Source organism: Apostichopus japonicus, chromosome 14 (assembly GCF_037975245.1).
Source record: "Apostichopus japonicus isolate 1M-3 chromosome 14, ASM3797524v1, whole genome shotgun sequence".
Classification (NCBI taxonomy): Eukaryota; Metazoa; Echinodermata; class Holothuroidea; order Aspidochirotida; family Stichopodidae; genus Apostichopus; species Apostichopus japonicus.
In genome coordinates this window covers 2,053,943-2,067,466 of record NC_092574.1, presented here as the reverse complement: position 1 = coordinate 2,067,466, position 13,524 = coordinate 2,053,943, and the positions used below count along the sequence as shown (strand labels likewise).

The following is a 13,524-nucleotide window of genomic DNA, read 5'->3' as shown; positions in this document are numbered from 1 at the left end:
GAACATTTCACTTAAGTAGAATGTATTCCACTTAAGTGAAATGTATTCGACTTAAGTCGAATTGCGAGGTAAATGTTAAGACGGCTTGCCATACGCGCGGAGTCGTTACAGCCCCTCAAATAATAAAGGGCTCCTACGCCAGTGGCGCCGCCGCCGCGAAATATGATTTGGATAAATAATCTCACGCATTATTTTCTATTTATAGCCACAAAAAAATATGCCATCAAATATTGGGGGGAGGGATATTATATACTATCCCCACCTAAAATATTGGGGTGGCTTGTCCCCCCCCCCCTCCACCATGATCGCCGCCCATGGCCGTGACAATGGCGTAACGAGCAAAAATATGGCACCAAAACAGAACTAGTATTGTTCGAAACACAGGTGACAAACGCCTACAGTGGAACTACGACCATCCTTACCGGTTTCGAACCTCTCTAAATACAAATATAAATATATATATATATATATATATATATATATATATATATATATATATATATATATATATATATATATATCTATATATATATATCTATATATATATAGATATATATATAAACACACACACATATATATATATATATATATATATATATATACACACACACACACATATATATATATATATATATATATATATATATATATATATATATATATATATATATATTAATGAGGTGGAGAGAGTAGAGAATATCACATTGTGGGTAGAAAGCAATTAAGTTAATTTAATACCAGTAGCATATTTCTGTAACAGGTTTTTATAGGGGAGCTTTAAGTTATGAAAATGCCGATATAATATGTATATGTATGTATACATGGGTGTTTGGCTGTATTTATGCGTGTAGTTTTTTTATTGTATGTATAATTTATGCCCCCCCCCCCCTCATATGGAAAGGTGGCGATCATTTGATCCGTGCATAGTCGACCTCGGGCCTTAAGTGTGTGTTTTATACCTTCCAAAACGACCGTATCGCGATCTTTTGAAAAAAATCAATGTACCGATATCATTTACTGATATCGGCTAAAACAAATTACAGTAGTTTAAACATTTCTCTTTCATAATCTTTTAACGAATCATCATTAATCTGAACTTTACTGTATGTCGTTTTCCGATTAAAAAAGTTTAAATTTTTAGTCCAATCGGATTTATGTGCTTGCATATTCGTTTATTCTACAAGGACGCTAACTTCAAACTACTCGAATTCTCAGACCGTTTGATCAAACTGCATGGCTAAACTTGCGCAACTAACTTCAAATTCTCTTCTTTCATATTATATAAGGCTATTTCTGATTGGTTAATGTTCACTGTATGTCTTTTTTCGATCGAATGAAAGTTTCCGTTAGAAATTTTTCTTCGAAAACCTCATTATAACGCCTCGTTATTTATTCATGTATCAACAACATTCTCACTGATGCTTCGTCCGACAATCGTATTGTGATTTCTGAGGTGAATTTCGAGATTTGGGGGGTAATATGCAATGAAATAAGATGACGACATTGCAATGAACATAAATTAACAAGTTGAGAATCCTATTTCATAGTTTCCTTTGGTATAGGATGAATATAGTGATATAAATTGCCCACGTAAACGTTTGTAGCGAACGTACAGGCCTACCGTGCTTTATGTATTAATGCATATGGTTTCGTACAGTTAGGTTATCACTCGTATGTACGTAGGCTAAAGCTATCGCTAGGACTATCACTGGTTGTTTGTTTGGAAGATACCACTGTAAGTGGGTAACTCCATGTACCCCAGTTAATTAAGTCAAATACATGAGTTTGCCTAATAAAAGCTATTTTCTCAAGTTCGATTAAAAGGTGTGCAGACAAATAAATTTATAAACACAACGTCATGTCTCAGTGTTCGTTTACATTCACTGCTATAATTATTTTAGCATCAATTCATTTAGAAACAAATACAATCCCCATGCCGGTAATGAAACAGTCCGCCTGTCAATATGCATATTCATACCGGTGACTCATAACATCGGCGGATTTTAGTCTGTGTGGCTTTGAAGAGCAAATGCTCTTTTATAGCCTAAACTTTTCCATATGACCCGTGACTGTGGATTGACACCCCTGGCTGTCAGTAATCTTTGTAGTAACCCGGGGTGGGCGCACTTCTCTGTCACAAGCCCGGAAGTCTACGTAGTCCATAGAGCAGAATGACGTTAGCTTTTACTCTCTAAGTACCTGGGAAGAGGATTGAGGGCAGTCGGTTCCAACCACTGAAATAAATTAGTTCATTGGTTCCAACCTTCTGGTAATACACACGACTTTCTGTGTTGTTTACAGACGTCAAGAGGACTGCTTGTACTTTTTCAACACCTTGTGGATGTTGCAACCCTTACCATGGCATCGACCTGGCGTTGTAAAAGTTTGGTCTTTCTTCGAACAACCTCGCTTTTCAAACAAACTCTCCGTCCCGTGTCAGGTAGTTGGTAAGTAGGTCTATGTACAGGCCGGGCTTAGCTGGGGAATTATCCGTAGTCCTATAGTATTGTTACTGTAGTATTGTTACTGTACTTGTGTCCATTCCATACGGGGTGCTATCATGTCAAAATGGTTCTAGGCATACATGTACTGTACGTGCCAGCACACTGAAATGATACACTAAATGTGGCTTCGTTAGGCGTCAAGGAGATACATCTAATATACATGTGTTTTAATTAATTCAAATTCACTTTCCTGTATGTACACAAAAGTCAACACAGGTGTTGGTAACAACACTTCAGTTAAAACATTTAATGTACAATAACGTTAGCAACAAACGAAACAACCCTGTTCATCAAATAAGGATATAGTTACCACAAGTAAAGACAAAACGTCTCTATGCTGCAATATATTTACAGGATAGGGTTTCAGGTTATTTGGAAGCTCAGGCAGAGATTAGCTGAGTGAATACTTTGAAGAGAGAATGCCAAATATAGTAGCAATTTAGTTGTTTAGTAATACTTAGCCATACAAATAAATTTTGCCAATATGTATGTGTAATTTGGTGGATGGATATATAATTCATGAGACAAAGCACAATTGGAAGGAGAGTATGTACGTACTGCCATACAGTAGGCCTTTACTGTATGCCTGCCAAGGCAATATGTATGAATATCTTCTACTTTCAAAATATTACAGTCCATGCAAATCATGAGTAATTGAATTTGCAAGATTGGAAGTGGTTTAAGAGTAGAAATGTTGGCTGAACCATGTTAGTTGTGTGCTCCCAAGCAGTAGCGTAGACACCATTCTATGGTTAGGGGCCCGGGGCAAGATTTTTCTTAAGGGGGGCAATCTCGTGATGGTTGATGGTAGGAATTACCAAGAAATATAAGTATTGATGGGCACCTCATCTGCACAAAGTGGCATCATTGGTCGCTCAAAATGCACATGGAATGCTAGCGCTAGTTAGTAATGGTTACACAACCGGCCGAATTATTGGCGCTATTTTGTAGGACGATATTGATCAACGGTCTCCGTATGTGGTTATGATGAAGGCCCAAAATGTGTCATATCTCGGTCTGATTACCAAGTTCTGACCTTATATGAAGTATGAATATGAGCCCTGAGGTATGAATACTTGTGATTAGAACTCGGAAAAAATGTAAAAAAGAAGTATTTTGAATACATCACTGGATTTCATTTGGGGGGGGGGGCAAGAATGTAGCACAAAGCAAAATTGAGGGGTATTGCCCCCTGGCCCCCCTTTGGCTATGCCATTGCTCCCAAGCCACTTGTTTTGTCATATGAGTAACATTAATATACACACATGTAGAGTAGTTGATTTCCTTGGAGAAATGTGAGTTTTGTCGTTTCTGTCCTTGCTTCTAAAATCTACTAAAATGGCTGCACTGTCGATGTAACAATGGCCGATCCAACACACTCCAGTGGCAAAATCTAGCTAGACCTCATTCCCATTTATGCCAGCCAAGTTCAGTAAATGAAAACTTAATAAATCTGTATACAGTATCAGTAGGAAGGATGTCCTGAATGTCTTAGAAAAGGCCAATAAACTTGAGTAAGTAGTTACTGTAAATCATTGACATGCTGTTTCCAATACAAAATCTTTTCAATTTAGGACTGTGAAGAGTTTATTGGAATGTCTGTACCCTGCAAACAAAGTTTGATGACAGGGGGGATGCCTAGGATTTAGCCATATTGGATTTGGTCAAATAACAGATCTTATCAAATGTCTATATCATGGGAAGGAAAACAATTCCATGTTGTGGAATTGTGTTTAGTCAAGGGACCTATTATGATTCACTTCCAGATATTTTATTTTACCTTAGCAATGGAAAGTCAACCAGTCTTGAAGTGGGCAAGCATTGTGTCCCAAACAATGATATAAATGAGCATTCCAAATCATCACTATCAAAGTAACATCTATGTGTGAACTTACTCAAATCACTTACTACTATTTGTTTGTGTCAACCAAACAACTGAAAGAAATATCCCCAAATGATTCTTTCTAGAACTTTCTTATTGTACTTGTTAATATAAACATATAACAAAGTATATTATATCAACTCATACATTTGAATTCCAGAAGCAATCCACTTTTCCTTGTAAACTGTGTCATAATAGGTCCAGGTTGGAGTGCTTTTCTTTGTGTGAAGATATTGCCACAGAAGTTGCCCACAGTTGTCAAAATACAAAAATGTAGTTCAAGTGCATGTTGGTAACATATAAAAAGGTATATATATTACAAGCTATATGTAGAAATTAGAGTACTTTATTTAACAATGAGTAAACTTTGCCTGTTCAAAGTCATAAGTGCATCATAATTGGATCCATCATGCTACAGGAATTACTTTAAAACTATAGCCACACAACTAGGATTACTATATTTTATATGAAGATGGGAAGACAATATTTAGTGACTTCATATGATCTAAATATGTGACACCAACTGTTGATTGTTAAAAACCTTGATCATATTATGTCAAAACCATACAAGATATCAAGGGCGGGGAGGGGGAGGGGGGGGGCTAAGCGGCACATAATAATTTATTGCTAAGGTAGACAGGCTTTTTAATAACCTACATAATTTACATTGCCAGGCTAGGCTTTATAAAAAATTACAGTTATTTAAAGTTGTGTAATTTTCCTATAATTTAGAATTTAATTCAGCTATATTTGATTAATTTACACAATTAATTTATTTACGTTTCAAAGATCTTTTCTTACCCAACGGCATTGCTGGCAAAACCCTTGCTTAAATAACCCAATCCTCTTTCATGAGTGATCTTTAACATCAGATGCCTTACACAAACAAATCTCTAATGCTCCTTCATCAACAGACATTTGTCACCAAATTTACCTGGATGAAATTGAAACCCTTGAAGGAGAAATTGTAATAAATGATTGTTTGGACTTTCCTTTGACCTCAAATAACATAATTTTTGTGTGAACTCAATGCAATCACAGACATGAGTACACAAACTTGGACAAATTTTATCAACTGTTCTTGGAGCAATAACATATATTCCAACTGAATTCAAAAGATGGATCTTAGATGCATTGTTATGGAACAAGCACTATAAGAATAAAAACTCTTGAAGATGTATTTTATTTCTTATTTTCTATTTTTGCTCTGATGTTTCCGGTCAAATTTATCAAGTTTATTTTATTTATTTTTGTTTCTGAATCAGTTCCTTAGAACTTTGAGGATATTGGGACCCTGTTAAAGGATATCGTGCAATTTTTAAGTGCTCTTAAATCGAAAATTCAGGTCCATAATTAGTTTTCTTTACCCATGAAATAACTGTTTAATACAGTTTTGATATTCTGTTTTTGGTATGGTTAATTTGTTCTTCTGTTTTGTGCACTCAGTATACTATGGAAGGAAAAGCTGACACAGAGCTATGTTCATCAGCCGTCCACAATGCAGTTTTTAGGGAAAACACTCATACATACACCGATAGGGTTAACTGGCTCAAAATACAAAATTGACGATACCACACGACTCAGTGATTTACTAGTTATAGGTCCTAAACTCTGGAATTCTCTTCCCCATCACTTAAGAAATATCACACATATTGACATTTTTAAGAAGCACTTGAAAACTTATCTTTTTAGGCTCGAGTATGGGCATTAATCTTATTCACATTTCTTTGTTTTATCCACTTTACTGTGCCCATTTTTTTGTATATTTATATTTTTTATTTTCTTTATTGTGGTTTATTACCCTGTCTTATATCAGGTTTTACTTTTACTGCTATTGTTATTACTTTTAGGTTTTCTTAGTTTGGTATTTTTATATACCAGGATTTGGTTCTTTTGTACAGTGCTCTTGAGCATGTTTTATTTCATGATAACAGCACTTTAATATACGGTATTTATTTATTATTTATTATAATATGGATTTCGTATGTTAAATCCTAAGCCTAATGACACGGTAAAAATTGACCTGAATGTTAATGTTTGGAGAGAATATGAGAATTCACTGGTTGAACGTATCACATGTTATTGAAATCTGGGATCAAGTTTCTTAATATCGTGTTGTAAATGTTTTATATATGATTATGCACAACAATTAGCGAACGTTTAAAATCTCCAAGGTAAATTTTGACGTCCGCTTGAACATGGCTTCGAGTTCTCAACTCAATATGATCTTAGAAGTTAGGCTAGTTTATTGATTTGTGTACAGTTAACAATTCTAGGATAATTATATGGTGAGTTTGCAAAACGAATTTAATGGGTGAACATTGGATAACTTCATCCGTTCCATCGAGATCTATTCTGATATTTATTACAATATGTTCAAATATTAAATTACAGCTGTATACTTCAGCTTAACAAGACTGTGCCAATACACAACATATCAAAAATGGCACAAATAAAATTGAATGCAAATTTATGATTCGTCCGAAATTAAGCAATATACAGAATGATAACAAAATTAATTAAAGGTCATAATTATTTCACCAACAAGTTAAAATTGTTTGACAGATAGGGAATGGTCGTATTTTCTTAGTTTTAAACCCCTATCCTTACCTTCAAGAATATAGAACTCCTGGCTCGGAGTGATTTCATAATCCCATGTTGCACCTTACGCAATGTCTGTGGCTCGTTTCAAGTTATATACTGAATATATATTGGTTAATACTGAGAAAAGTACTATAGAAACCATTAGCGTGGTAAAATAGCGAAAATTCGACAGCAATTGTTAGAGCCTATATAGCTCGAGTAGCCAACTTACTTTTATTTTTTTTTTCTAAGCCACGCAGACCGTCATAAATGTAACATTAACCGTACTTTAAAATACCATGTATTAAGCAGTTCCACTGTACGGAAGGCTTGCATACCAAGTAACAAAATGATAAATTTGCATAATTATGCAAATCACGTCTTGTGAAGCTCGGATTTGCGTAGCTACAATGATTGTGCAAATATTGATGCATTGTGCATGCACGGGTGTTGTTGCAGCTGGGTTGGATTTGGGCAGCCATAGAGACACTGGCGGCTGTGAAACATATGCGCTTGATCAGATCAGGCTTCCCATAACGTAGCTACTCAGAAAACACGCCAAGTTGTACATTGGCGACTTTATTCTTAAAGAGTATATAAGTAAACATTATTTACACAAAACGTACCCAGAATATCATTTTTGTTTTCGTTTACTAAAGGGACAACAACGTTATAACTGGTGAACGTGTTTCGCTTATTAACAGTACCTGATTTAGAACAGGATACCCCTCCCCCCTCCTTGTTAGTCCCAGTCGCCCACATATTTCGACATTAAAAATCGCCGTCTTACAAAGATACGCTATGAGCACACCGTAACATAATAATAGCCTGCTGACACTACATTTATTCCCATAGCAAATACCCCCACCCCACCCACCGCAATTTTAATCGTTCAGCGAGAGTCCGGAATAGATATAAAATGTTCTTTTCAGTTCAGATATTATTTATCAATCTTCGCAGTCACCTGATAAAAAGACCCCAAGGAACGGATGATACAGATATTTACAACTTTGGTCTTCAGTCTCCGTTGTTGGTGTCCGTGTGGTAGTTTGAATTGGTTCTGGGGTTGGTATCACCTTTCTAAAGGTCGCTTTGGCAGTATTTGACATGTCTCCCTCGTTATCCGATTCATCGACAGCATATAGACCTAACACCACCGAATACGTTTCTAAGTGTTGCGGGACAGTTGCTACCTGAATTATCATAATTTCTTCGTCTCCGTAAGGTGCAGGAGAATTAAGATTTCCATGTAAAACATCGGTTTGGTAAATTTCATTGGTGGTCGATGCTTTATTACGTAGTTCCTGTGAAGAGTCTGCCCATCTGATTACGTAATGATGAGCTGGGGAGGAAATTGTACCAACATGTCTACTAGTACGTGTATGTTTATGGTGATCGTTCTGTTGTGTTAAAGGCCTATGTTGTGTTTGCAGGCCTACAAGAAAAACGCCATTTTGAAAATTTGTCGCCACTGTAAATAGAGCAGTTTAATGTCACTGATTGTTGGTAAACAACCACTTTGACTATTTGCCTCCTTGGTTTATACAGATCTTGGTGACTGGTAGTTTATAATAGATGAAACGAATAGGGTCGGAGTTATGTGGGTCGGTTGGGGTGGGAAAAGGTAGTTGAAACTGAATATGTTCTCACAATAAAGTTTGGAACTTGCTATATTTCTTCTATCTTCATAAGATTTCTGCATTAATATTTTCTTTCTTACCATTTGTGGGGTGTGTTTCATTACGACTCTTAATATTATCACAGGCCACACCTCCGTCTACTTATTTTCTCTCCATCATCATAACCACCATGTACGTTTTCTCTATGCAGTCATATTTATTTTGATATATAACATTTAGTAAATGCTTATAGATGCTTGCAATATGAAATAATGATAATAGTATGTCCAATGGTTCTGAAAAAGAGAATGAAAACTGTCAGGTCTACTATTACCGTCTCTTTTTAATGGTCATTAAGACACTGGAAATCAGATTTCCTCCCATCCACGTTCTGCCCAGCCACCCCCCCCCCCCACACGCACACACACACCCGAATCTTATTTTCCAATACACGAACAGCGCAAATGGTACTCCAAGAGCAGCACTCACCATTTCCAAAATCAAAATCGTCCCCTGAAGCAGTGAAAGTGATCGCCACGGTACCCATACTGAATGAGGTATTCAAAACGGCGAGATCTGTGATCTTGTTGGGTGCAAATGTGTCAATGGAAGGGTTCCATTCTGGTGGTAATTCAGAGACACTACTAGCTCCACCTGACACCCCTCTGGTAAAGTTCGGTGCGGGAACCCCGGCAATCTCTGGTATTGGAGCACCTGGTAACTCTATGGATATATTTCCTTCAGATAAAAAGATAAGATAAATTGGCGGTAAAAACATTACAACTACACTGGATTGTTTGTACGTTTTGTCGATAGACTCGCTCATGGTATTACTAACCTTCGAGACAAGAATATCTCTCCCGCCCCCACCCCCTCGCCGCAACCTCACCATTGTTATGACACTTCACACATCCACTGCGCAAGCGTAATCAAAAGGAGGAGAGGATGAACAGGACATAATCCCTCTTTCGCTATACTCACTAATCAGACGCAACAGATCTAATTCGTGTTTTCTGGTCAATGATCCCACATGACAATTTAAGATCTTTTAGTAGTTCTTCATAAAATAATACCAAACGGTCCTTCTGTATGTATTTGTCATAAGGTCAATCTCCCAACTTATATGAGAATAAAATATGTTAAATATACATACCTAAATATTCGGTTATGTTTCCGGATAAGAGAAGCTCTGGTTCCAAATAAATCCCAGTTCCTGAATGCAGTGACGATCTGTATGGCAATATCTTGGCTCCTCCATTGTTTTCAATACGTATTTTAATCCCATATAACCCGACACCGAGAACCTGACTGAAACTTTTTGAGTATATACCGTCGTTCTTTGTTAAATCGGCACCTATACATTGAAAACAAAATAACAACACATCGGTGGAGCTTGTTACTCTGGCCCGTTTCCCTCCCCTACAAAACAGAACAAACAAACAAACAACCAAAATGCAAAGTGCATTGAGGTTTCGATGACTTCAATGCACTAGACCTCTGCTTGTTAGTATAACCAGAACTAGCTGTTACAATAACACTATGGCATGCTAACACAGGTCAGTCTACTGTACGTGTTTATACACACCTCCATCAAAAGCAATAGGGTTCTTGTACTCAATGTTATGAATCCACACACCAAGAATTACAAAACCAAACCAAATCTCTAATAACTTCGCACATTAAGGTTGTAGAGGAGTCCACTTATGGACAAGTTAGATTGGCATACGCCCACGAAACTTCAAAGAATCAACTTGAAAGAAGCTAATATAGATCACTGGAGGTCAACCTGCGGTCAAAGGTCACCCAAATGCAGTTCGACTATTGTATTACAATAGCGTAACTCCCAACCCTGTCAGTGGTAGTTTCACAAGTAATTAAAAAAAAAACTTTTGTATGCGAAGTCCTATAATCCAAGTTCAAACGGTGAATTAAACTATGGATATTCATCACGTTTTCTACCAATTCTTAACTAAATTGACCAATGAGAACCTTACGCCAAATTGCAAACTAAAAAGAAATCAGGGATATTTCTTCTTTTTCCCTTTGTTCTCAATCGACATGACGTCACGATACTGTACTCGGCACACGTTGGGGAATGTGCATTCAAGAAGTGTTGTTGTTGTCTTCGTTTGATTGTGATATCTTGAGTTATTGTTAGATTTAACTCAAAATGCTTCTCAGTAACTTTCAGAAGACTTTATTTATTCAATAAATTGTAATTTCGGTTGAAAATAATACTTCCAAAGTGACATTTTCTGTATCCTTTTGAACCTGTTTCTGACCACGCGATGAAACGACTAAGTTGGAACGTACCAAACCACAGTTTGTGGGGTATGTAGTTGTTCTAAAGAATATTGTTCTGTACTGTTTAGCACGCAATATAGCCTGACAGTGTAAGGTCTATACGAACTGCGTATAAGACAGTATTACTGATACTGTAGTCTATAGACTAATTCAAGTACAAGTCGTAGTGGGGGTTCGGTCTAGTATTACATTGGTATTAACCCCCTAATGTATAATGGAACACTCCCTGACGCTCTCCGCCGTCGCGTAATTGTCCACAGAGAAGAGGGGGAAAGTAGGTCAGCAGAAAAACCGCAAAGCTGTGCTTGCTGCACAGGCAATTCTTAGTTTTCGCTGTGAGCGTTTTGGTCTAAAACTTTCCGTTATGAAACATTTTGACCCATAAATGACCTCTGGTGACCTTGGATCACATCACGGTTATTTTGGAAAATATGTCCCTACTTCATTCACAACTTGTCCTAATATACCAGCCATGCCAGACTTCGTGACAAGAAGTTGTTGCAAAAAATTAGCATAAGTTGGGAGTTTTTGGCACATAATCAACCTTGAATAACCTTGAATGACCTAATGAATTTTATCAAAAATGTTTCCCTTGCTGATGTGCACTCTGTCTTAAAATCCCAACCTTTTTAGACATTTGGTTCTCAAGTTATTGCAAAAATACTAGTTTTTGACCCCTAATTGACCTTGGATCATATTACCGTTATGTTTTGAAACGATCCCTTACTTCATTCACAACTAGGCCAATAACTTAAACTTAAAACTTAAACATAAATGACCTTAGGTGACCCTGGAGCCCAATACATAAACATACCAGCCCCGTTGTTACACGCACCAGCGATACACGATATTCATGCCAACCCTTTTGTCATATTAACTACACGGCGGTGTGCACACGAGCCTGATTGGCCCACATATCAATACGGCATACACGTATCATTTCAGTTGCCACATCAACCATACGGAAGTGCATACGTGCGCTGTTGTCATGTAGAGGACTTCACTTTTCTTAAATCGGAAGTGCGCCCTCATTTTTATAAGATTAATTACGATCGATAATCACTCCATCAATGTCATGACTAATTCTAGGTCAAGAGACATTGGTTTCGATAGAACAATGGATGGTTTTATTCCGACGAGCGATAAGCGAAATCTTTCACACAACGAAAGATTATATAAAGCTTTTTACGACTAACAACTACGACTTGGATTACAATATTCAACGGATCGACAACGCTCACATATACTTACGACGAATTTATGATTGAACGGAAAACTTTTATTGTTTTTCCCTACTTTTATTCCATATCAAATCGGATATGTGTTGCCCCCGCTTCCGGGCGAATTGTTTTTATGGATTAGGATTTTGATAGCGGAATTTGTGTTTGGATTTTTAATTCGAGCCTGTCTGTAGGATTCGTACGAGACGGTGAGTGACGTACTTTTATATTTCATGTAATTTACCGCCTAATAACCCTAGCGTCCAAAGTCATACCATCCACATCGGGTGTGTATTTACGAGCCCTGTTGTCATAAAAACCAAACGGGCTATACATACCAGCTCCGTTTTCGAGAAGTATTAGTCGGACCGGATCGGCATTTGGTCTTTCTACCGTGGCAATAACCTTTACACCTATTACCGGATCAAACCGCTTTTTTACTTCAGCGTAGATAACCAACGGTTTATTGTCAACGACTCCGATTAGTGAACCGCATACAAACGACGATACTGTAATCGGATCAACTCCTTCTTCAGATGGATATGAGGCAACAGAAACAATGACGTCATGTTTTACAGTGGTATCTTGGTTATATATGTAATACGTCCATTCACCTGGCTGTGTAAGGAATGTATGAAAACAATAGATTGTACAAATCTAACAATGGCAGGTTATTGCTTTCAGAACAATCACACTTGTAACTTATATTACAAAGTTTATCGATACAATAAAAACACAACATGTAAGAATAATGACAGATTATTGCATCAAACCAATATTTCCAAGTTGTAAGTACAGTGGTAGGTTATTGTATCAAAACAATATATGTAATTGGTCACAACATTATATATACGAAGTATAGGTTAGATGTCACTTGTAAGAACAGTTCAATTGACAATGACAGCTTATTGTATTAACACAAAAGATGTAAGGGTCTTAATGTTACATGGAGGCAGTATAGGCTAGAAGTCACTTGTAAGCATAGTTCTAAGGACAATGACAGTTAATTGTATTAAAACCAAACATGTGATAGGTGTCATTGTTACATGGACGCAGTATAGGCTAGATGTGACTTTCAAGAACAGTTCTAATGGCAATAGCAGCTTATTGTATTAACACAATAGCTGTCTTTATATTACATGGACGCAGTACATATGCTAGATCTCACTTGTAAGAACTGTCCTAAGGACAATTACAGCATATTGTATTGAAACAATAGATGTAGTAGGTCTCAACATTATATTAGCGCAATATAGGATAAATTACACTTGTAAGAACAGTTCTAAGGACAATGACAGCTTATTGTATTGAAACAATAAATGTGATAGGTCACAACAATAAAATTATATGGACGCGGTATAGGCTAGATCTAATTTGTAAGAACAGTTTTAAGGATAAATGGCAGCTTATTG

The 13,524-nt window shown here is 36.8% G+C and overlaps 1 protein-coding gene and 1 long non-coding RNA gene across 2 annotated transcripts in view; one reads left to right on the top strand and one right to left on the bottom strand.

Moving 5' to 3' along the window:
• Positions 1-1,429: 1,429 nt before the first annotated feature.
• On the top strand, positions 1,430-7,738 carry LOC139979619 (uncharacterized). The gene is made up of 2 exons (XR_011797239.1): positions 1,430-2,447; positions 5,833-7,738. It is a non-coding gene; the product is annotated as an uncharacterized lncRNA (long non-coding RNA).
• The window catches only part of LOC139979618 (calcium-activated chloride channel regulator 1-like), a 25,837-nt gene continuing 19,263 nt past the window's right edge, over positions 6,951-13,524 (bottom strand). Inside the window, exons 11-14 of the mRNA XM_071990595.1 lie at positions 12,451-12,730; positions 9,742-9,942; positions 9,078-9,326; positions 6,951-8,311 (exon numbers count right to left, since the gene is read on the bottom strand). Of these exons, the coding sequence (XP_071846696.1) occupies positions 7,917-8,311; positions 9,078-9,326; positions 9,742-9,942; positions 12,451-12,730 (1,125 nt within the window). The 3' untranslated portion in view covers positions 6,951-7,916. The remainder of the gene's footprint in view (positions 8,312-9,077; positions 9,327-9,741; positions 9,943-12,450; positions 12,731-13,524) is intronic.